We start from the raw sequence: 25,098 nt of genomic DNA, 5'->3' as shown, positions 1-25,098 counted from the left end.
CCCTTATCTCGCAAACAGTCAAAGTTCTTACACTTCCTCCACTGTAGAACTCCCACAATAATCTGGAACCTTCCACACTCTCTTCCAATTCTATCAATGCTCTGTTTCCCTCTACTTCTCGGATAACTCCGATCCTTTTGTCCAGAAAATCTCCTGAAAAACTCACGAGATTATTGGGATCGTGTCGGAGCTAGTGGTATAGTATATGGTATCCTGATAAACGCTTTAATTAGCACGAACGCACGTGTGTGCGTGATCGCATATACCGTCAGAATTGTTTAATATAATCGCAGATAATTTTATTGATATAATTCTGACCTCTATTTCCGATGTGAACTTTGCTTCCAATAATGCTTTTGGGATCAGTTGATATGATTTCAACTCTTTGCACCTTAGTTGCTCTTCCCAGGTCCAGTTTGAAGTAGGGGTTCGTTGATTCTCTGTGATTTGAGATACTTAAAAGTTATGATTTGTTTAATTTAAACACTGAGGAAATAAAGTGACCCAAGTGAAAATATAACTTATGGACGTTATGTAACTACGTTATACACCTTGGACGTAATTATTATTCATATTGATATGTAGTACAGTCAAATACATGAGTATTATCTTGTATTTGTAACATCATCGAAACAACATAAATCTGTAACGTCTTTTTAATGTGCTACCTTATCTGGAGGGGGAATTGTTTAAAACATATAAGTGATACGAAAAGTTTGTTTTAGCAGGAGCTTTCAAAATACATGTGTAAATCGTCTTCAGCTAGTAGCTACCTTATTAATATGCTATCAATTAATATATCTAATTACGCTAAAACGTTCAAATTATTTTTATAGGTAGGACACGAAGGGTTTTAAACAATTTGATCAGTGCATACTTGGTTGAGAAGCAAGTGTCTTGATTTCCATCAGTAGCCTCTGTAACAAGCTCGCCACCAGAACTTGTGACGGTTTTATGCAAAGCAACATTCTTTAAATCGTCAACTGTAACAAGTAACAGTAAAACAAGTTTATTATATGGAACTTTACGAAATAATATCGATAAATCTGTTTATTTTATTGGGCCGAGGTTATATTGTTGTAGCCGAATAAATGAATTAAGTCCTTTAGCCCTAATTTAGATATGATGTGTTTTTTTGTTTTAGATTTCTTTATAGCATTTCACCATTCCACTAAAACTTTAATCAAAATAAAATTATAACATGAATATGTGAAAATTTGAATGGTTAATACGGCGAAAACATTGTTCAAATCTAACATTATTAAATCAAATCGCTTTATCGGGAAAATCTCATAAGAAATAACATAAACATCAGTAAAAGTGACTGTCCCTTGTGATATACTGATTATTGAAGTCCGATAATTTAGCCGGAGTAAGAACCCTAACATTCCATCCCTCCTCTTTGTCCGGTTCTGATATAATCATACTGTGAACTCTGCTCCTAGGTTTAGTTGAACCATCAGAACTTAGACTGGTAGAAGAGGAGGACAAGTGGACGAGAGAGGACTGTCTGTGTCGGGGATGGTTCCCGCGAGGGGGTGTGGTAGAGCACGCACAGTTAACCACGTACCGCTTCATTACCTTCTTCTGGGGTTTCAAGCTCAGGAGCCGTCTCTCTGCCAAGTCCCGGTCTTCTATCAGCTGTTTTGTTAGTTTCTCCAGCTCTACTCTTTGTCCCTTCATCTTCTCCATCTCATTTCCCAGCCGTGTCATGTCTTTGTGGTACGTTTTGCTCGTACCCACTGCCATGTGACGCCTCGTTTTCAGCTCCGTGTTGGTAGATCTTGCTCTCCCAGTAGGAGGTCGTGAGGAGATGGTACCACCATCCCGGCTTCTATGATATTGTTCTGTTCGCTCAATTAAACGGAGCAAATATGTTGAACCTTTTGAACGCGAGCGTCACGTTTGGTAATATTACGCATGCATAATCATGATGATGACTTAAAGGTATAATTGAATTTAAATTAATTCATTGTTGGGCAAGTTGGCGTAATGAAGGGCCAACGTTACGCCACTGAGAGGAGCTGATTGTTGTAATTTTATCTCATCACTAAGATCTCGAAAGGAATCTTTTTATTGGTTAAAACAAAGAAATATTTTTCAATTGTATCGGAAATTTTATTTTGAAAAACTAAATCAATTTATTGTAATTGTAATATTTTCTTATCATCGATTAAAAAGTGTTTATTCTGTTTGTAAATTATCAGATGAATAATAATTGAAATTTCGTATAGTATTTACTGGCGGTTTACTACCATTAGTTAACATAAGGAAAATTAGGAAATATGTTCATATTTTTCTAGGTTAGAAATTTAAAACATGCGTCAGTATATTACAAAATAAAAATCAGTCTGAAATTATTGTTTTATCGCAATAAAAATGATTAAGTTGCGATAAAATTCTGCTAATAAATTGTGTCTCCTTACCCATGTGTATTGTGTACTGTGTAATCTACAATGTTATGTCCAGTTATACTAAATACTTATACATCGACTTAAACCTCAAATAAGGTCCTATCAAGTTCTACTTCATGTTCATCTCCTGTGATTTCAAATATGATAGGTAGGTGGTCTGAACCTATATTTTCAGCAGTCTGCCACGAGTATGAGTTTTCAAGGGTTTTGGAGACCATAGTTATGTCAGGGGAACTTTTACCCTCGGTGGTACCGCTTCTCCTTCTCCTCTCCCTGTAGAAAGATAAAAATAAAAATAAAACTGCAATTAAAAATTGCAACAACTGGCTGCAATTTGGTTTTGCAAAACTTACATCTGTTCAAAAAAGTAAAATTTAACCTTTTCATGTTTATAATTCACACGGATCGAACAGCATGCATTTATAAATTATGAACGGTTACAATCATGCACGATTTAGTTTATCATTCACCAGAAATGTAATTTTTTGTCAATTTGACCTAATATATAATGAAACCCAATGGCCATTTCATCTTAGCGCTCACTTACCCATGTACAAACGTGGGTGATCCGTCATTGCAGCAAACCATATCTTTATCGTTCATAAATTGAATAATTTTGTTGCCCATGATGTTTTCAGGTTGTTCGTCCCATTGCTTATTGTGGGCATTAAAATCACCAGCAATCACGCAGTTGTTGGATGCAGGGATCCAATCGATATTTGCCTCGTCAGACGAATTACTCCCAGGTTTGGGCCCAGGGTAGTAAACATTTGTTATATCAAACCATTTTCCGTTCTTTTGCTGGATGCTGACACTGAGGGTTTCTACATTTCCTCTGTCAAGTTCAAAGCCTTCTTTTCTCTTGAAATTCAGATCTTCTTTTATGTACATAATCAGTCCTCCACCGGCTCCACCCTTACTTATATAGCCGGGCCTTAGGAGCCTATCCTTTCTTTCAACTTTGTATCCGCGTATTTCTGGAGTTTTTATACAATTGTTCGTGAGCTTAGTTTCTTGGATAAGAACTATATTTACATTTTCCTTCTTCATTAGCGCGCTAAGTTCCTCAGTTTTTGTGTTGATGCCCCTTGCGTTCCATTGTAGAAATTTGAGATTGGGCTGCCGGATGGTACCAGATTCTGGACGGGGTTTTTTCTTACAATCGTCTGTGTCACACTCCCAAGCATTATTACAGTACAAGTATTCGTAACGACCCCGCTCCAGTTTTGTGCATTTGAAATGGCATTCATTCTTGCATGTTTTAATTTTACACGTCAATCGATTGACTTTTTGCCCTATAGTTTCCAAACACACGAGGCAGCTGCTTTTTTTAAGGGTCGGTATTGGTTCGCCTTTACAAGGAAAGCATTTCGAACGGACCCTTCCTTTTTTAAAATAATCGATATGAGATATTTTGGCGCACATTTGATGGGCTTTGTTCGGGCATTTAGCAATAGTACAAGAGATTTGAGTATGATTTGGTGTCATAAATTTACCGCAAACGTAACAAGTTGCATTTCTCATATTATTCTTTTCTCCATCTTCATCTCTACTTTCATCGTTAATATCCTCATAGCTCATGGTTTCATCTGGAGTGCTGGTCTCTAACTGTCCACTTTTACTACTCGATGACGAGATCTCCAAGTCCGAATTAGTTCCTTGGTGAGCAACTAATTTATCTTCGCTGCTACTTACGTCTGTTGGTGGGATGTGTAATAAATGTTTAAATCTGCTGGTGAACTCTTCAATGTCGTTGTTAACCTCTTCATTGTCGCTGGTTTCCTCTTCATTGTCGCTGTTTTCCTCTTCATTGTCGCTGTTTACCTTTTCAATGTCGTTGTTCACTTCTTCATTGTCGCTGGTTTCCTCTTCATTGTCGCTGTTTTCCTCTTCATTGTCGCTGTTTACCTTTTCAATTTCGTTGTTCACTTCTTCATTGTCGCTGTTTTCATCTTCATTGTCGCTGTTTTCCTCTTCATTGTCACTGTTTATCTTTTCAATGTTGTTGTTTACCTCTTTAATGATGCTGCTTGAAGATGAACCCTCATTTTTGTTACTCATGCCGTGTTCTACTTTATGGCAGTGGTATCAGATCCTCAGATCAAGGTTGGGTTATACCTAAACCTGGCGGAGATATTGTTACATGAAGCAAAGAAATAAATGATAACAAACCGAACTAACGTAAAGAAAATATACTTAATATGAAGTAGACAGCCATTGAGCCATAGCTTTACATAGTGATTACTGTGTACCAATATTTGATGTAGAATCTCTTGTGGCTTAGAGAGTGTATGTATACATATGTGGATTAATTCCTGTGGATTAATTCCTGTGGATTAATTCCTGAGCTGAATAGGGCCGGTAGCTCAGTTGGTAAAGCACCAGGCATGTAACTCGGAGGTTGGCGGATCATACCCGCCCCGGCACTATGATTTTCCGAATCGCTGATCAGTGGAAATCTAGTCAATTCAAATATCTGCTTGCTTGGTACTCAGGGTCGATACAATCACAGCCCAACCAACTTCTTGATCAGACTGATTCACATACATGTGCATACGCCATCTGGGAGCCGTCAGTTGAGCTTGCTCTCTGATAAGTGACTCGTGGGTTGAAAACATCGTGTACAGTACTTCGTGAGTAGTACAGTACTTCACAACGATAAACCGCCTCCCCAAACCCAGTTATCAAAAAAATAAAATCAAACGTTCAGTACGATAAAGTCTTTACCGGTACCCTAGGGCAATTTTTTATCGAACAAGTAAAATTCAGGGACAGTAATAAAAGATCAAACAATAAAAGTACACCTGTACTAATGTACATGAGAAATTAAACAACAAAGCACGTAGACAGCTTAATACATCGTACTGGCACATACAGAGCTACATACAAAAATCTAACATGCAAAATTTAAAATGATGGGCAAAAATTAATTTGGGGCAAGCAGAAACGCAAAAAGGAAATTAAGTATAAACAACGCTGACAAATGAAATTTAAACAATTTCTATCCGACAAGAATGAGACTAGTTGCAAGTCAACCTCGAGGTCGATCGACACTAAAAATATCCAGTAAAAGTGTTTACTGACTAACGTTATAAGGGAAAGTAGAAAGTTTTAATTTCTTATCGCTACAATTAGTTTTTAATGACAGGAACGTGCATGCGAAGGTTCTAGAAGGATGAAGTATATTGGATGTAAGGATATGAAGCAACTATGTATAATGGGAACTGAAACATATCAAACTAGCACGTGAAATCCAATGAAATGACAAGTAATGTTCATTCGAAAACGCACATGAGGGAAAGCGGAAACCTTAAAAGCTCCAGAAAAACGATCTCCCACAACACGACATAGCGTCCACCTGTGCAATGTAACTCGAGACTTGTAAATAACACGACCTACACCGATAAACGTGTTTCAAATTCTATAGGGTCTGAGTGTTGGTGTTACGTGATGTGTTTGATCCAGGAGACTTAATAATGGACCATAAATGGAATTTCAAGGCGTTGTGGAAATTGCGTTCGGTGTTCGCAATTCAATAGATTCTGGCAAATCAATAGTTTCTGGTATTTCATTCCCTAAAAGTAAAATTGTTTTCAGGCATTATCTACAGCAAATTAAGTACCTAATCTGTTCAATTATGTGACGAAAGATGCGTTACTATGGAAAATTATAATGCTACAACCTGAAATTGAAGGATAAATTATGCTGCTTCATAGTCATATTGAGTCATGTGATTAGCCGTTGGATTACTGATCCCGAATACGTCATGATATGACGTATGTGATAGGTCATAATGCGATTCCGGTTGAGAGATGATCACAGGGGAATGAGGATGCAATACAATGGTCTCAGTATCATGCGATCAAGGAAAAATGATCTGATGAAATTACTGTCCCCAAACATTTCTGTGTATGGAATGCTTGACTCGCTTATTAGAAGAAACTCAGCTGACCAACATTTGCATTTTCGTGACTCTCCACCAGTCCACCTAACCGATAATATGTCGGCCTGCAGGCTGCACCTAGCCGATAATATGCCGGCCTGCAGGCTGCACCTAGCCGATAATCCGCCTCCCCAACCAAATATCTTACCTTACAAGACATATTTATAACGTACGAAATGTGGCGGTTTTCCAAAAATTTCGCCATATTTTCGGACCGCCAAAATTTCTGTCGTCGTAATAGAATCCGTCGCATTATCTTTTAGCTTATTTCAATGACTGTGCCTTCAATACTTTATTTTGTTTCTAAAAAGTAATATCAAGTAAAATAAATAAATAAATGCTGGCATCTTGGGACAAATTATCACCACACCAATGACGAATTGAATGTCAAGCAATACAGTTTAAATTAGCATGTATGTGCTAACATGAAAGTCTTACAGTCTTAATACAGACTAAGTTTGAACATGATTTTACCGAATTTCAGAAATTTCCTTACTGCTTACTGTCACAAAAAATGATGAAAAATACCCTTATTTTCTGTGACGTCCGAAATTTGACGGTTTTTGTTCAATTTCGCCATATTTTCGGACCGCCAAAATTTCGGTCGTCGCAAATTAGGCCGCCATAAATATGTCTTGTAAGGTAAGCATAGTTGGTCAGTAGTCAGTACGCACTGTACGAACTTTTAAAAGGTGCCGAACTGTACGAATTTTAAAAAGCTGTCGAGGAATTTTTACCGAATTTTAAACCACTTACCACAGACCGATTTGAAAAACCTTAATTATTTGGCTTCGTCAGAGTTTTGTCGGCACTATTTGGGCACTATACAGACAGACAGACACACACATACATCTATTGAGATTATTAGTATATATTGATTATAATATACTAGATTCGTTCGTTAATAATACTCACCGATTATAGCGAGGAAGAAGTCAATAGCAGCGATTATATTTATATAGAGCACATAGTTTTCCCAGCCTAAAACATTTCCAAGTTCGGTGATGTTCAGTCTTGGGATGTAGTGAACAGTGTTACTTGTCACGGAGGGAGGCATTCTTGCTTTGGTAAAGTTCATTATAGGAGCGACCCCTGATGTACAGTGGTATAAAAGTCAGTCACAAACCGATGCCGACTATTTGGAGTATGAAATAAAATAAAATCTCGGTTATGTAATTCTCGTTATATAGCACCACGCAGGAGAAAATATCGCGTCTAGACCATCGTAAGTTTGACGCAGTTAAACTATAATGGCAAGAATATACCCTCTCTTGAGATGTATCGGGAGTGGGAATACTATATGTAATTATAATCTGCTTTACAAAGTTGTCGATCTCTTTTAAATTGCACGTTCATCTATAAAAGTTCAGCACTGAATTTTCTACTTTTCGATGTGCTGTGCACCTAAAAACAGATTTTCAATTCAATTAAATCACTTTAAAATCTGGTTTAAAAAATGCAATCGTTTAATGAGTGCTGTAGCATCAGGGACAAAAGGAAATCGCGGCATGTACGGAATCGCGATTTTTCCCATTATTTCCGACAAATTTTATGTATAGTTTAATATACCGCGAAATGTAATTCGCGGTATCGCGATTTTTGGCCAAAACAATCGCGAAATCCTTTTGTCCCTGTGTAGCATCAATCCTGATCTCTATGATATATTAGTAGTGATATCGCAAAGAAATCCAATTAAAATCAATGATATTGCGTCAAATGAAAATTATTTTTAGTGGTCGCTTTCTTTGAACAAAATTCTTAATGATTTTAAACCATAAAATAAATCTTGACTCATATCTGATTTCGTGATTTAAATGGTACTGGTAGATAAAGAGTATTTTAACCTCGCTAAAAGCACCGGTCGTTTGAAAAGGTACTTATCTATCAAAGGCCTGACAGCTGAGTTAATTTAAGTTCTTTCGATTAAATCCAAGTTCGAAAATTTATGAGACGAATTTTTCCTGAACTAATCCCGAACTGAAAAAAGGTGCCGAACTGTACGAATTTTTTACGACTTTTGTACGAACTGACCAACTATGATTAATAGCTGTGGAGTAATCATAGCACACTTTCACTGACACCTTCAGCGATTGGATGGTGATAAATCACTATACAGTATACACTCGACTGTCACGTGACTTTTCCAACCCGTTTTCAAGTTGGACCTGAACGACTATTTGAAAGCCAAACTGAAAATAATCGCGGCGAATTTGCGGCGAAAGATAATGTATTTGCAGAGCTAAATTAGATGTCCTAATCACACTGAAGTATAAGCAAAAAAACAAGTCGCTCATCGGACTACTGGGATATACCAATCTTACGGCTTGATATTGAAAATGCAGAGGAGTAATATTATTGTATTGTGCGACTTGAATCAAAAGTATTATACCCAGACTTCTACAGGCTAGAAATCTTGGAACAGTAAATAAAATATTGATTTGAATTACAGAAATAAACTCGCTGTTCCATTTTGACACACTACTACTCTATCGTAGTTCATAATCCAGCATCATGATGAGGAGATACAGTTATTATCTCAATTCTCGTAGTCACGTGATAGTAGCTGGCAGAGTCATGGGGTCGGGAGAGGCTTTTCTTTAATTAAAAAAAAGAGAGGCTGGGCCTGGTTGGCCCACGAGAGGATAGCATATGGATGCTTTGCATACCTCTGGGGTATGGCAGTCCTGTGGGAGGATGCCGGTGGAATCAAGATGTGTAATCAAGGATGATGGTAAGTGTTGTGGGGTGTGTCAAAGATGAACGCTTAAGTGGTGGTTGAGTGTGGAAGAGAGAGGCGAACTAAGACGACGTTTGAGTAGTCGCTATGTTACACCGGTCTGGTCCAACTCCTCTGGTACCATTAAGCGTTTAGTGTGGTTAGCAAACTTGACGATGGTGGAGATGTGTTGGTTGTCGAATATGTCATTGACAGAGAGGTAGTAGTCCCGGAAATATTGACCTCTTATTTGGGCAATAGCCGGGCACTATCCAAGAAAGTGTGAGACAATCTCCTCTTCGTCGCCACATTTAGGACAAGCACATGAATGTCCCGTGATGAGGTGCACTGCAGTTCTGTAATTTTGTCTGTTGTTACTGATGATGTTGATGTTTTTGTGTCCAAGTGTCAGTTTAGTGTGTCTAGGACTATCAGTAATCCATGATTCTTGATTAAGTTTGGTGACTTTGTCGTCGATCAGGCGTTTGATGTAAGATTGTGGAATTGGGCAATTCAAAGTGGATTCACTGGTTGTGCCAATTTTGGCCAGATCGTCTGCTTTTTCATTACCCCACAATCCGATGTGTGCAGCTATCCATCTGATCTCTAAGGTGTTAGTGGATCCGAGTGTATTGAGGGTGTCGTAACAGTCTCTATTAGTTCTACTCCTCGTTGAGGGTGAGGATATAGCTTGAATAGAGGAGAGACTGTCTGACCATATGATGATGTGTGTGTTGGTATAAGTTGAGAGATATTTACAAGCTTCGATGATGGCAGTGAGTTCTGTTTGATAAACGGTGCAATAATCGGGAAGCTTGAATGATCTTTCGTCTAGTGTAGTGTTGTTGTTGTCAGTGTACACTTCAGTGATTGGGCTGATGACTCCAGTGAAAGGGCTGGTGACTCTAGCTAAAGTGCTGGTGACGATGAGAAAGACCATAAACCAGAGATTCCTTCGGGAGCATGTAAGATTATATCCAAAGTTTGTTCGCCAATACGTGGTGTGTCTGGGTGTCAAAGATCTTTAAGGTGGGTGCTACTTGTGATGAACTCTAGAAGGATGGGATGGTAATACTCGGTCTGGCCGTCTTATCTGGAAGCCCATAAAGTTCCAGTCCAGAAACCGAGTAAGGAGGTGCGGCTACTGATGAGAAGCCTCCTTAAAGTTTATTTGGGTTAGAAACGACATCTGGGTCCCTACCCTCGCACAAGATTATTTTCAATTTTCTTGTTGTGTTCCACAACTGTACTTCTGTACACTTCAGTGATTGGGCTGATGACTCCAGTGAAAGGGCTGGTGACTCTAGTGAAAGTGCTGGTGACGATGAGAAAGACCATAAACCAGGGATTCCTTCGGGAGCATGTACGATTATATCCAAAGTTTGTTCGCCAATGGGGTGTGTCTGGGTGTCAAAGATCTTCAAGGTGGGTGCTACTTGTGATGAACTCTAGAAGGATGGGATGGTAATACTCGGTCTGGCCGTCTGGAAGCCCATAGAATTCCAGTTCAGAAACCGAGTAAGGAGGTGCGGCTACTGATAAGAAGCCTCCTTAAAGTTTATTTGGGTTAGAAACGACATCTGGGTCTCTACCCTCGCACAAGATTATTCTCAATTTTCTTGTTGTGTTCCACAACATCAGTGGTGATCATATAACCAGCCCCGCTACCAGAGTCTGTGCGTGACCCGTCTGTGTAGCTTTGTGATGGTTTCACTGGGTATGTTGTCGATGGTGTTTTGGAGTGAGCCTCTATATTCAATGTTGTCAGCTTCAGGAGTGGTGACCGTGAAGCGTCGTTCAAGCATCATGGTTGGTATAGATAGGTCTCTCTCTGCTTTGGGTGGTATGTTGAGGTCTACCATGAATTGTTTGTTGATAGTGGTGTGAGTTGTGATGGTACATTTTCTGGGGGCGATAGTTTCGAGGGTTAGGCTACCATAGGCTTGAAGCCTGGCAGTACCCTTTGCTGCTTCGCCTCTCAGGAAAAGTTTGATTTCTGAAGTGTTAGTGAGGTGGTTCAGTGCGATGAAGGGAGTATTATGCAATAGGCATGGCACCAGACATCATTCTTAATGCCAATGCCTGAACTCTTTTGAACTTCCTCGCGTTGGTGTCTGTTTGGATTGCCCTAATCCATATACTACAGCAGTATGATAGAATAGGTCTGATGACAGCGGTGTACATCCATTTGCATATTTTGGGGCTCCATACCCCATGTGGGGCCGACAGCTCTTTTACATTGCATAAGGGATGCCGTAGCTTTTTTGGTGGTATTGGTGATATGTTCATTAAAATTGAGCTTGCTGTCGAGGGTCACTCCTAGGAATTTGGCAGATTTGGACAGGGACGTAGCCAGGATTTTTCTTTGAGGGGGGCTGTCGGCGAGCGAAGCGAGCCGACGAGTCCAATCAAGCTGCGCAGCGAGCAAGCTGTGGCAGGGGTCTGGGGGCGCAGCCCCCATTGGGGTCCAGGGGCGGAGCCCCTTGGCGGGGGCTAGGGGGGCGCAGCCCCCCGGAAATTTTTTGCGAAACAGGGTGTTTTAGACGACATTTGGCATTAAAGAAATTTGTAGGACAGCAATAAACTGGGATTGAAAAGAATCAAGTACTTACGTAAATTTGGTAACTTCACAACAGCAATCTGCATTCTCCAATCAGATTGCCGCCCCCTAGCCCCCCCCCCCCTGGCTACGTGCCTGGATTTGGAAAGACCTATAGTGGTGTTACCCACCACCACAGGTCTTAGTGTCCATTTCTTATTCCACTTCCAGGTAAACATGACTATTTGTGTTTTGAGTGCGCTTATGCATAGATCTTTGGTTCCCCACTGCGAGCTGATCATTCGCGAGGTGAAAATGAGCGCTGGGGACGATCTCTCTGAAATTTTACCTGTTGGTTCAGTGGACGATTTTAGCCACAGCGCCTTAAATTTAGCACGATCGTCCATAATCACACAAAGTTACAGCTAATTTAGTGATGTAAACACTCGTCGCAATATACTGGAATTGAATCGAGCGCGTTACTATGGTTACTGCGCGTTGATATGGTTACTAGATTTAGATTAGATTCATCGTTTTAGCGCGCGTAGCATGTAGCATTATTACAATTCTATCATATTGTCATATTATTATTAGATGCACGAGTTTAGCTGCATTTTACATTTAATTTCAGGAATCTGCAAGATTTGTAATCGATTAGATAACATTTAATTTCGTTCTTCATTCCTTGCTTGGCGGTCCTCATTTATGTATGTATTTTTACCTGGGAGCGGGAACTCCAGGCTACGCTTTTCATTAACCGGGATGTAATTTTCATAAACCGATTAGAGTTTAGTCAGTATGACATGCTGATCGCCGCCAGACAGTTGAAAATTTGTTTCATACACATAAAATTGATTGTGTCATATCTGAGTTCTTGGCTGTATTTCGAAACCTCAGTCAGTTATGGGTTTTTACCGGCCTAAATAAAAAGTCAAGTTTACAGAACATTTCTGGGGAACCTTACTATGTGTTTTACTTAACAAGATCAAAGATGCGAAGGTGAGGAAAAGGAAGCGTGCATTCGAGAGCGTACCATTTTGTACATTATATTACCCCGATCTGAAGCAGGAGGTGACCGGGATTGGCAATTTTGAGTTATCCCGGTCCCGGTCAACCGGGTCAAGTCACATTTTTCATCCCGGTCGCGGTCAAATGCTTATTTATGATCCCGGTCCCGGTTAATTCAGGATTCTTGGTCCCGGTCAATCACTCAAATTTGCCGGGATTTTGACCGGGATCTTTTACATAATTTCATTCACTGTGATTTTAAGTTTTTACTTTCATTCATTGTGAATTTCATCTTTAAACAACCTCTGAGCCAAATAAAACAATGTTTAAAATTGCTAAACAAGTTTAGGTAACTAATATCGTTACATAACTCATAAGTGCAAACTAACATAAAGTTTTCAACTCGGGCTACGCCCAATTGTCAATTGGAGAATGAAACTGTTGAATAATTTGAGGGATCATTGACTGAGGAATGAGGAATGAGGGTGAACTTGAGTAATCAGTACATGAACATTATTGGTGTAGTACATTAGGCCCATGCCCCATGTTGACGGGTTTTTTCTAATTTAATAATCTAGTTATTACTTATCAAATTGTTCAATTATAATGTAAATGAAAGTTGCAGCTTTCAATATGAGAATACCAGTTTTGGTCCCGGTCATCCCGAAAAAATTGTATTGTTGGTCCCGGTCCTGGTCCCGGTCCCGGTAAGATAGAAATCCCAGAAATTATTGGTCCCGGTCCCGGTCACGGTAAATTGATAATCTCAGTCCCGGTCCCGGTCCCGGTCCCGGTCAAGTCACATTTTGTATCCCGGTCCCGGTCCCGGTCAGGCCTAAAATCATGTCCCGGTCACCTCCTGATCTGAAGTTTGATGACTAGAAAACAGTGAATACAATTAATGTTTATTAATATTATTATCGAACTTCATATTATATTGTTTATCCTAAGTAAAGATCTGATAACTCTACAACAGGGATCGGTTAAACTATAAATGGAAACAATTTAAATACTGAAACATAAACTAGTGTTAACATATCTATAATACGTTAACTTAAAACTTAATTACATCAACTTGCAAGATTTAAAAAATTTTCCCTATAAAATACAGAGGCAATATCAAATATGGCACAGTTCAGTCAAATGAAAAAATCTGTTTGTTGATGGCACTGAAGAATATTTTGAAAAAAGCTACGATGAAAGTTGAAGGAACAGTTAAAGGAACACTATACCAATTTCAGAATGTAAATTTTCGTGTTTAAATATCATACTTTATAAGGTATAAAGTTTCGTATTATTAATCAAAAGTTGGTGTAATATCACACGTAACACGTTTTAGATATTAAACAGAAGAAAGTTTTTTGTCCTAGATCAAGAGCTGCTCATTTCTCACAAGCAGTGTGGTCGGGGTTCTGTTCTTCGATTCTTGCTGCCTTTGTCTTTCGCACGCAAGTAGGAGTACCCTGAGGATTAGAGGCAATAATAATAATAACGCTTCATTTGTATACCGCTTAGGCCGTATAATCAACCATGAATTATTAAAATTTTATAGTTCTACAATTGGAACCTGCGACTTGTTTTGCAGTGAATCACAATCCAGACGAAATGTGTAATTTTAAAAAGTATAGGTACACACCTGTCCGTAGTTTCTCGTACATCACGCGTGACGTCCGGCTAGAAGGAGTTTCTCCCAGGTCTGCTGTCTAGGAAGAGAGAATGGGAGATGAGAGCTGTTTGAGCTTTATGACTTCACTTAACAGCCAGAGGTGCCATAAGCTAACTCGTCGTAAATTGCGAGCTCTGGCAGGTATCCTCGGGTGATTGTCAGATGAGATGGTGGTCCAAAAGAAACTGCTGGGAGCCTGACAGAAACCCGTATTGCAAGCCCCGAAACGGTGTCAGGTTTGTGACTGAAGATTCTGATCAAGCTCAGGGTTGAGTCTACACAGTGTCGCCACTTGCCGATGCCAGTTGATGCGACAGGACACTGATTTAAGTGGGAAGTTGTGTCTAAGAAACAGCGTGTGGTTCGGGTGCCGGTTGAACGCATGTAATAGGGAGGGTATATCCGTATTTCGCTGCTAGGAGGTGGTCCGCAGATTGCGTGAAGATGCCTACTTTTAAACCTATCAATAGGTTCAATAGGTAGGTGCTAGTGATGCAGTCCTTGACCCGGAAGCTAAGGCTTCCCCGTTTCTCGCTCATTTGTGCTCCGATGTTCTTGTGACCTCTGCAGGGGTCAAGTGCAGGATGAGGGACATGGCCGACCAGGAGAAGGTTGTTTTTGAGAGGTATTTTTATACAGTTTAACTGTATCATTACCCTTGGAAATCTCTCGACCCAAACGATGCCAAATTCTGCCTCCGAGCACAAGTACTTTGTAGGGGGTCAGCGAGTCATTTCATGTCTATTGTTCAATGTCGTTGAGTACAGGGGAAGTTAGCTGCTGTCTACTGCCGTTATTCTCCAATTCTTAGAGTTCGTCTTTCGCACGTGAGTAAGTTTCCTGGGGAAAATAAATAGTCAACCAAAAATTATTAATAATAAACATAGATGGACTTCCCACAATTATAACCAGTAAATCTGACACCTGCTAGCTGGCGTAAATTTAAAATTTAACACGCAGTGCGCGCGCCGCGCGCTAAAAATATCTCAAATTTGAAAACTGATGTGGTTTTTACCGAAAATCGAATTCGCGTCAGCCGCCATCAGAAGATGCAGTAGATGAATTCATAAATTTGGAACATGGGCACATCACAGTATTGGCCGTATTTGAGTGCTGGGAAGGCTCAGTTCGGATTTCTAAGATGGATATAGCCGTAAGCTAGGCCTAGGAACCATAAAAAGTCGTATAAAACTACCCATGGAATGACCAGAAATGAACGAAAATGAACATTCTTCTCAAAATGCTCAGAATGGTTTAAAATGGGTCGGAAAGTGTTTATATTAGTCCTTAGGCCGTATAATCAACCATGAATTATTAAAATTTTATAGTTCTACAATTGGAACCTGCGACTTGTTTTGCAGTGAATCACAATCCAGACGAAATGTGTAATATTTTTTATATGAATATCAACGGAATGATTGTAACAATGAACTCTATCAATCACAATTATATCATGCTAACTAATATTTAGAGAATTTAGATGGTTAAAAGTGCCATAATGAGTCAAAAATCACATAAATGAGCATGTATTGAAATGATGCTGTATCAGGGGAATGTACACTGTCCATTTGAACACTGTCCATTAGTACTCCGATGAAAAAGCGATGAATGTCGATTTGCCGTGATTCTAGCTTTGTGTGTTATTGTGTGATTTCAATGCAAGGCAATGAAGGGACTCAGGTACCACGATCTGGCAGACAAACATGTCTGAACAGACATAGCGAGTCAGATCTGGTTCAGGAAATTTTATCGTTAAAGAGATATTCATATTTCATATGAATCAATACTCAGGTTTCTAATTTTGGACTCGCCCGGGGTTTGATTATGATACTTTGAGGAATGACATTTGATTTATAAGTTGATTTCAAATCCCCTATGGGTACCAGAAATACTGGTTTCACAACAACAACATCACTTTTTGGCTCTATATCAGGTTGGTATTCATAGTAAATCTGCAGTAATTTGTTGGGACACTGCACTTGTTTATGGTCATGGAGAAGTTCGTTATTAGAGTAATAGTGGAATCAATAATCACAAAACACTGATTTTAAACTGATTAAACTAGGCAAGTACTTTTACTACTCAAGCCATGATAATTTTGTCTCCATACTGTGACAAATGAATCAATCAGTTACGTATAATACTTAATTGAATTTTTGAAATGTGATTATCGATTCATTACCTTTCTTTTCAAAATGTCATTACAACTTGAACATTACATATGATTCAATTGTCATACTTTAAAGAAAATTACATAGTTGGTAGCCAGATTTGTGTGATTTTTGAATCATTTAACCACCCAGATCAAAAATTATCGCTCAAAGGCCTTCAATATGGTATAAGCTTAGACATGGATTCAAAAATCACATAATAAGAACCATAGAATGGATATATGTTGTCATATTGTGCACTTAATTTAAGGCTTACTATAGTGAGACTTAATAGCGCACCAATAACGAAAATGTGATTTTTGAATCATATTAACTGGTTTTAATACTATTTAATACTATTTTGTACCCTAAAAAATGATAGAAAGCCAATAAAAACGTAAGATGATTCAATAATTACTGCTCAAAATAGGCTCATTTCCAATGTTTAAGTTGTGATTTTTGAATCATTTTGGCACCAATAACAATTTCAGATAAGACATTTTATTCCTTACATGCATTATAGTCACCATATCAATTTTGGCGTCTTTGTGAATAGTACTTTTCAGATTATCTAGTGTTGATTCATCTTGCATTTCTAATTGTGTGATTTTTGAATCATTGGCACACAAATAACGATAACTCCTGTGATATAAGCACTAGAGACTCCGTGATTTCAGGATCATGAAATTTAATCGAATTTCTAAAGGTATAGATAGATATATCAACCAACAAAGAGCAATGACCATTTTTAAAACTCATTTAAAAAAAATCAATCTCTAGTGCCACCTTTTTTTGAACGTGTCCACTTGGAATCTATCTGGTATGGTAGAAGGACACATGTACTAACATTTCCAGCCACTTAGAAGTGCAAAATACTCCCCTGGTTCATGGAATGAATGAAATGAACACAAAATGAACATTTTCCTAGAATCCCCTGAATTGGGCTAAAACCAATTGGAATCGGTCGGTATTGATACCAGGAGTGTCCCTGAGAAGTTTGGTGTGCCTAGCATGTTCAGAAAGGGCTCTGGGGCAATGTTTCTATTTTGGTTTCAGAGTAGTTGAGATGGTGGAAACAATTGACACAAATTTAGAAACATGCTTTTTAGCGGTAATTATGCCTGGACTGGCATGGAATCGATATGGTATGGTAGAGGGGCATATTGTTTACTAACATGTTCAGCAACTCAGAAGTTTTTTTCTTTGACATGTAATACTCCACCGAAGGGATAGGGTGCGTCAAGAATCATCCAGTTTCACATCGAAAGCACTATTTTCACACATCAAATTGTGACATTTTTTGTTCAACTTTTAAAAAACCTTTTTAGTGCAAAATGATCCCCTGGTTCATGAAATGAACAAAAATGAACTTTACCCTAAAATCGCTTAACTGAGTTGAAGGCGATCAGAATCGATTGGTATCGATACCAGGAGTGTCCTTGAAAAGTTTGGTGGCCCTAGCATCCTCAGAAAAGGCTTTGTGGGCAATGTTCCATTTTGGTTTCAGAGAAGTTGGGATTCTGGAACAGAATTGAGACAAATTTGGAACAGGCTTTTTGGGCAGTAATTATGCCTTGGCTGACTTAAAATCGATCTGGTATGGTGGAGGGGTATATTAACTACATTTTTGGGTGTTTTCAAATTAAAGATTTCAAAGCCAGATTTTCGGCTTAAGTTGGCTGGGACATGCCCAAATTGTATATGCTTTGATCGTGATCGGGTTTTCAAAAATAAACGATTTACCTTTCGCACATGATGGACTTTTTCCCGAAGAAGGTGGGTATTTTATCCTTGTAGTTTTCCAGAGAAGGACGTAGTCTTTTCCACATCTCTGTCATCAGAGAAGTCCTCTCGATTAAAACGGTCCCTGTTTGGCACTCCTGAGATAATTGACTGTCTTATACACAATGGTTTTACCGTTTACAACATTTGCAGTAATATTTATTACCGAATTTAATTAGAATTTAACCCATACATTTTAAACACATGAACTGCTGTATCAGTAACCATCAAAATAGAGACAAACCTATGAATTTGATGTTTATCTTGTTAAGTGGGAGGTTAACCTCTTCTTGACACAAAATACCCAGTCGTCTCCTGAGATCTCCGACATGACAGAGGAAGCTACTGTCGAGTTCGATATTACAGCTAACCTAAGATAGTCAAACTGAGTGGGATCAATTTTAAGCATTACAAATCAGCAGTTATCAAGCAACTGTGATGAAAGAGCCATTATTGAAATTTAAGGCAGATCTAGAGCTAGGAATGTGTTTCGGGGCATCAAAGAATAAGTATCTGTGTACTGTTCTTTACCATACCATTTAAACGATTTAATACATAGAAGTATCACAATAATATACTTCTTCAAAAGCATAAACACGTTTAAAAAAAGGCTCGAATGGGTTATCGATATTTCCATATAATGCAGAATTGAAATAATCTGTTTAGGAGTAATACGTTCAAATTCGATCCTGATCTACAAAAGAGTAACATGATAGCAAAATCCGCTGTGCTTTTCTATACTAGAACAAGTTTTAGTAGTCTCCAGCACATCACAGCTTAAAGGCAGTAACACTAAATCGATTACATTAAATAACCTCTTAAGATCATTTAGTAACATCTGTATTTCAATGTGCAACGAAACAGCTTCTATACTACTTTACTACTTCTATACTACTTTACTATCAACTAGATATACGGTTTGAGCATTGAAGCTCTATGCTGTGAGCAGCAACGAAAAGAGATGGGATTGCAATATATCGACTCACTTGTGAAAATAATGATTAAATCTCAAATCTCCTAATATAATACGATAATTACGATTTCTAACTGCGCGGCGTAGTGCGTACTTTGAAATCCAAATAAAAATTATTTTTGATCAAAATATTGGAAAACAAAATTACAACATGATTCTAATCTTGTGTAAAAAAATGTGATAAACAATATGCTGTTAAAAACTTTCGTGAAAAATTTTAAAGAGCATGATTTCCACCCGATTATGTGAAGTTATCATTTTTATGACTTTTACAGGTTATATTTTTTGTCAAGAGCTTAGCCATTTGTCAAAATTTAGGTCATGGTATCATGTTATGTGACTATACAATGAGATTATAATCCGTTGATGTATAATATCTTGGAGTTTATCAGGGGATAAAATTATTTGTAGGTTTATAAACTACCAAAACGCGCGCTGAGTTGGACTCGTTGTATAATAATAATGTATAACCAATAACTATCAGTACATGATACACGATAACGTAAAACTATATAAATCGATAACATATAAGATCAAATAAATCATATGGTACCAAGTTACATTAATTGATGAAATCTTTCCATGTTTTAGAATGAAAATCCATACACAAATATTCCTAGCTTTAAGTATGACACACATTATTACATGATAACGAATTGATTTAACGCGCATATGCAAAATATATTGTAATTGTATAAGAATCGACCTTGTTTTTTAAAGATTAGTCATTTAAAGTATCGATGAGAAAATCCCTGTACAAATAGCTTCTACTTATAATCCGATAATTTATGTTGTATGATGCAATGAAAATACTCATACCGCGCGCGCAGCTTGAACTACGACATACGCAAGCGTTCAGTTGCAAATTATAAAGTCTACCGAAGTTTGTAGGGCGCGAAAAATTTTATGTTGACGTGCTCGCGCATTCTGAGTAGTCAGCTCGCGTTGGGTTGGCACCATTTTTCTATTGTGTTGATGGTTTTGCGTGTTCTGTTCCAGATGATATCTAAATCATTCCCCTCTGCTAGAGAAATCAGATCGTCCGCATGTGACAAGTAACGAGAAAAGGATGCTCTAGGATGAAGAGCAACAAATGATCAATTGTTCTAGACGTGAGGCTTTCTGCAGTAACGGCCCTAGCGAACAGGGGATGGTTGTTCGCTTGAGTACTACGACGCGGTTATACTTACACAAGTCTGGCAAAACAATTTGTGAGGCTATTGGCCGGGCGCCGCCGTAGACTCAACACATGGTCCTGCCGTTTTCTGAAAAAAGTGCTTAAGTAACACAAGGTTCATTTTGTGCAAATTGACAATTCTGTAATTGCTCTTGGCTATAGCTGCTGCCACATTTAAACTGCACCCACTATGTTTCTAAGGTGCTTTGTCGACTTTTGAGACTTGTGACAAGGTTTCATCATCCTTACTTCTCGGAAAGTGCCTAAAAATCACAAATTATAGTTTGAATTTCTTAGAAAAGTGCTTAACGAATCGGAATTCTACCAGCATTTTGACGCTTGTTTTGACGAAGAGTCGATTTGTGAAAGTACGGGATAATAATATAAAATAAGTTTCTTTCTTTAGAAATTCAGATGAGACTTTCTTCATAAAGGCCAAGGTTTTGCGAATTATCTATATTATATTTTAAACTTGACGAATTCCCCCCGGCAACACTAAAAATTAACCTAAAAATGACCCTCAGGCTTTAGATTTTCTATAATTAACGTCAAAAGTGAGGTAAAATAAACGTTAGAATAATGGCGTTATTTTAGCTTTTTAGCGAAGGTAAACATCAAGAGATTGCACGTGAGCGAGCAAGAACAGATTAGCAACACGCGTTGTCATGCTCTATGATACGTCATAACTAGCTCACAATACAATTTACGCTATGACTATCCATAACTTTGGTTGTGATTGATGTTTTTTAATGCAGTAAAAGTATCGATTAGGGAATACTTAAATAAAACCTTTATCGTTATCGGCAAATAAAAATCCATACAATTTATATTACGGAGCTAGATCGTAGATAGATAGATGATAACAAGAAACTATAACATAACTGATTTTAAATTTCCTTGAATAAAGCGTTCAGCTAGCGGATGTACAGGTTTGAGGAAGCCTATGAGCTATAGGTAAGCAGATAACTTAGTGTTTACCACATTATAAGGCACAACACTCATAAAAATGGTCAGGAACAAAAATGGTCAGGAACAGGTTGTAATAATTCGGGGCAATTCAGTAGTGTGGCATAACACGGTAAAGGCACGGTTAAGGCACGGATAAGTCACAGTTAAGGAACGGTTAAGGCACGGTTAAGGCACAGTTAAGGCACGGTTAAGACACAAGGGTTACATAAGGCACGGTTCTTAAGGCACGGTTAACGCACGGTTAAGGCACGGTTAAGGCACAAGGGTTACATAAGGCACGGTTCTTAAGGCACGGTTAACGCACGGTTAACGCACGGTTAACGCACGGTTAAGGCACGGTTAAGGCACAAACTGCCCAAAAGCAACCATTATGGTCGCTTATTGAAACTGTTCCTTTGATCACGAATCAATTCAAACAAAAAGGTAGATTGAAAACAGCGTGAATATGAGGTATATAAGATGAGCTATAGAAATGAATAAATATATTTCGCTCTATAAGGCAGCTGACCCAGGCCGAGTATATCGAGCACAAAATAAAAGGATAAAACGTTTTTCCTGTAAGCTTGTAGTAAAAATATACTAGCTTGTTGAGTATTACATGCGATGAGCTATTCTTACTTTATATCACAAGATCCAATCATGTCCTAACATTCCCTACTCCTCTACTCAAAGTCAATTTCCCATTCACTGTGGTAATCGATAAGCTAAGAAGGTACACGAAACGTGTGTGAACAATGTTGCGTTCTCCAACTATTGTTGTGCGACGTACCTACAGCTTTAAACGTCACGAGGCACACTGTAACTACTCCTATATCTACAAATCTTCTCTCCAGATACTGTTTATTATTGTAGGTTTACAACCTACCAGGACGCGCGCCGAGTTGGCTCGTCGACGGTCCAATATATGGAACAGATATTTTACGAGTATCACCCGTTAAGTTTATTAAGGCAATACCATCGAGAATATCTCTATATTTTATATTTAAAACTTGACGAAACAATCGGGGGCTCATAAGTCTACAAAGTTTTTGAACTATATCTCTCTTTTTAGCGCCTGCTATTAGTATTACCCGTGATTGATTGTTTGGGAAAGCTATGATTATACCTAGTCGGATCAATCTCTCTTCCTTCTGCTGCAAAAAATGGAGCTGAACGGAAGAAAACCTCGTTTTGCTCTAATTTCCACTTTATTTGGACCGAGCCATGCTGAAACCTGATAGTCTTGATCACATTTTCGAGCAATTGTCTTTCTGTTTTGCAGCGGTTGCTTGTCCCATAGGCCATATGACCTTATAGTTATAGGCCAAGAATGAAAATCCGAACAGGCCAAAGAAAAAGCAGTACCCACCTTTTCCACTGCACCACAAAAGTCCTCAAGTCATAATTATGTAGCTCTTCCTCACTGTTTGATGAAAAGTTCCACTTTATGGTGGAACGAGTCAGCGCACATGAACGTATGGCCTGGCTCCAGATATTTCATTGTTATCGTGTCAAAATGGGGGTTTCGGGGTGTCGGCGCATGTATCCAATGGTCCTCAGGGATAGTTCTTGACCCAAAAACAAAAGTTAGACCAAAAAACCCGAAATTTCCAAAATTTTATTTAAGCACTTTTGTCAGAAAACGGCAGAAATGCTATGTCCTATAAATGTGTGTCGTACTAAATTCCTGGGTTAGATATTCAATATTAAACTACTACTTTAAGTTTATTTGCACAAAGAAAACCAGGGATTTTTATTTCTGCGAGATTATTAAACTTCAATCGACAAATTGTGCACGTCATACCCTGAGGAACGCTTGAACGACATAGTCCAGTTGAACTTAGCACATATGTGCATGACGACACACTCTATCAGAACACTTCACCGTCCCCTGGGGACAATCCTCCGTATCTGGGAATATTTAGTAGGTAAAAATAGTGGAAAAGTTTGTTTTGTTTCTTCAAATTCTGATAAATGTGGTTTAGATAAATTGACGTTGAGATCAATTTTATTAGAATTTTAAGTTTTAAGCTTTAAGTTCGCTTGTAAGACTATCATTAAAGCAGTATACTCCCAGGAATAGCAAAATAAAGTGAGTTCTCACCATCTTCATTCCCATCACCTGCCAGGACCCTTATCTCACAAACTGTCAAAGTTCTTACACTTCCACCACTGTAGAACTCCCAAAATAATCTGGAACCTTCCACACTCTCTTCCAAATCTATCAATGCTTTGTTTCCTTCCACTTCTCGGATAACTCCGATCCTTTTGTCCAGAAAATCTCCTGTAAAACTCACGAGATTATTGGGATCATGTCGGAGCTAGTGGTAAAGTATATGGTATCCTGAGAAACGCTTTAATTAGCACGACCGCACGTGTGTGCGTGATCGCATATACCGTCAGAATTGTTTAATATAATCGCAGATAATTTTATTGATATAATTCTGACCTCTATTTCCGATGTGAACTTTGCTTCCAATAATGCTTTTGGGATCAGTTGATATGATTTCAACTCTTTGCACCTTAGTTGCTCTTCCCAGGTCCAGTTTGAAGTAGGGGTTCGTTGATTCTCTGTGATTTGAGATACTTAAAAGTTATGATTTGTTTAATTTAAACACTGAGGAAATAAAGTGACCCAAGTGAAAATATAACTTATGGACGTTATATAACTACGTTATACACCTTGGACGTAATTATTATTCATATTGATATGTAGTACAGTCAAATACGTGAGTATTATCTTGTATTTGTAACATCATCGAAACAACATAAATCTGTAACGTCTTTTTAATGTGCTACCTTATCTGGAGGGGGAATTGTTTAAAACATAATATAAGTGATACGAAAAGTTTGTTTTAGCAGGAGCTTTCAAAATACATGTGTAAATCGTCTTCAGCTAGTAGCTATACCTTATTAATATGCTATCAATTAATATGTCTAATTACGCTAAAACGTTCAAATTATTTTAATAGTTAGGACACGAAGAGTTTTAAACAATTTGATCAGTGCATACTTGGTTGAGAAGCAAGTGTCTTGATTCCCATCAGTAGCCTCAGTAACAAGCTCGCCACCAGAACTTGTCACGGTTTTATGCAGAGCAACATTCTTTAAATCGTCCACTGTAACAAATAACAGTAAAACATATTTATCATATAGAATTTCACGAAGTGATATCGATAAATTTGATTGTTTTGGCCGAGGTTATATTAGTGTAGCCGAATAAATAAATAAAATCCTATAGGCCCAATTTAAATATGATGTGTTTTACTGTATTAGATTTCTTTATTGCATTTTACCATTCCACTTAAACTCTAATCAAAATAAAATTACAACATTCGAATATGTGAAAATTTGAATGGGTAATACGGCGGAAACATTGTTCAAATCTAACATTATTAAATCAAATCGCTTCATCGGGAAAATCTCTTAAGAAATAACATGAACATCAGTAAAAGTGACTGTCCCTTGTGATATACTGATTATTGAAGTCCGATAATTTAGCCGGAGTAAGAACCCTGACATTCCATCCCTCCTCTTTGTCCGGTTCTGATATAATCATACTGTGAACTCTGCTCCTAGGTCGAGTAGAACCGTCAGAACTTAGACTGGTAGAAGAGGAGGACAAGTGGACGAGAGAGGACTGTCTGTGTCGGGGGTGGTTGCCGCGAGGGGGTGTGGTAGAGCACGCACAGTTAACCACGTACCGCTTCATTACCTTCTTCTGGGGTTTCAAGCTCAGAAGCCGTCTCTCTGCCAAGTCCCGGTCTTCTATCAGCTGTTTT

General features: G+C 38.3%; 1 protein-coding gene and 1 long non-coding RNA gene across 2 annotated transcripts; both read right to left on the bottom strand.

Moving 5' to 3' along the window:
• Positions 1-3,709: 3,709 nt before the first annotated feature.
• Positions 3,710-4,475, bottom strand: LOC134818112 (myb-like protein X). The gene is made up of 2 exons (XM_063827534.1): positions 3,911-4,475; positions 3,710-3,735 (listed from the first exon to the last, which is right to left on the bottom strand). The coding sequence occupies exons 1-2, from the start codon at positions 4,473-4,475 to the stop codon at positions 3,710-3,712; spliced, it is 591 nt and encodes a 196-aa protein (XP_063683604.1).
• Positions 4,476-13,524: 9,049 nt separating this feature from the next.
• LOC134818043 (uncharacterized) lies at positions 13,525-15,284 on the bottom strand. Its single transcript, XR_010160594.1, has 2 exons — positions 14,257-15,284; positions 13,525-14,083 (listed from the first exon to the last, which is right to left on the bottom strand). It is a non-coding gene; the product is annotated as an uncharacterized LOC134818043 (long non-coding RNA).
• Between the last annotated feature and the right edge of the window lie 9,814 nt (positions 15,285-25,098).

Source organism: Bolinopsis microptera, chromosome 7 (assembly GCF_026151205.1).
Source record: "Bolinopsis microptera isolate Bmic1 chromosome 7, MBARI_Bmic_1.0, whole genome shotgun sequence".
NCBI classification, from domain to species: Eukaryota; Metazoa; Ctenophora; class Tentaculata; order Lobata; family Bolinopsidae; genus Bolinopsis; species Bolinopsis microptera.
The sequence above is the reverse complement of the archived record's forward strand: the minus strand, read 5'-3'. Positions and strand labels throughout refer to the sequence as shown.

Excerpts from the sequence above, each read along its gene's own strand:
- LOC134818112 (XM_063827534.1), bottom strand. The coding sequence starts at position 4,475 with ATGAGTAACAAAAATGAGGGTTCATCTTCAAGCAGCATCATTAAAGAG. Across the intron at positions 3,736-3,910 it reads TGCAACTTGTTACGTTTGCG|CTGCCTCGTGTGTTTGGAAA; the intron begins GTAAATTTATGA and ends TAAAAAAAGCAG.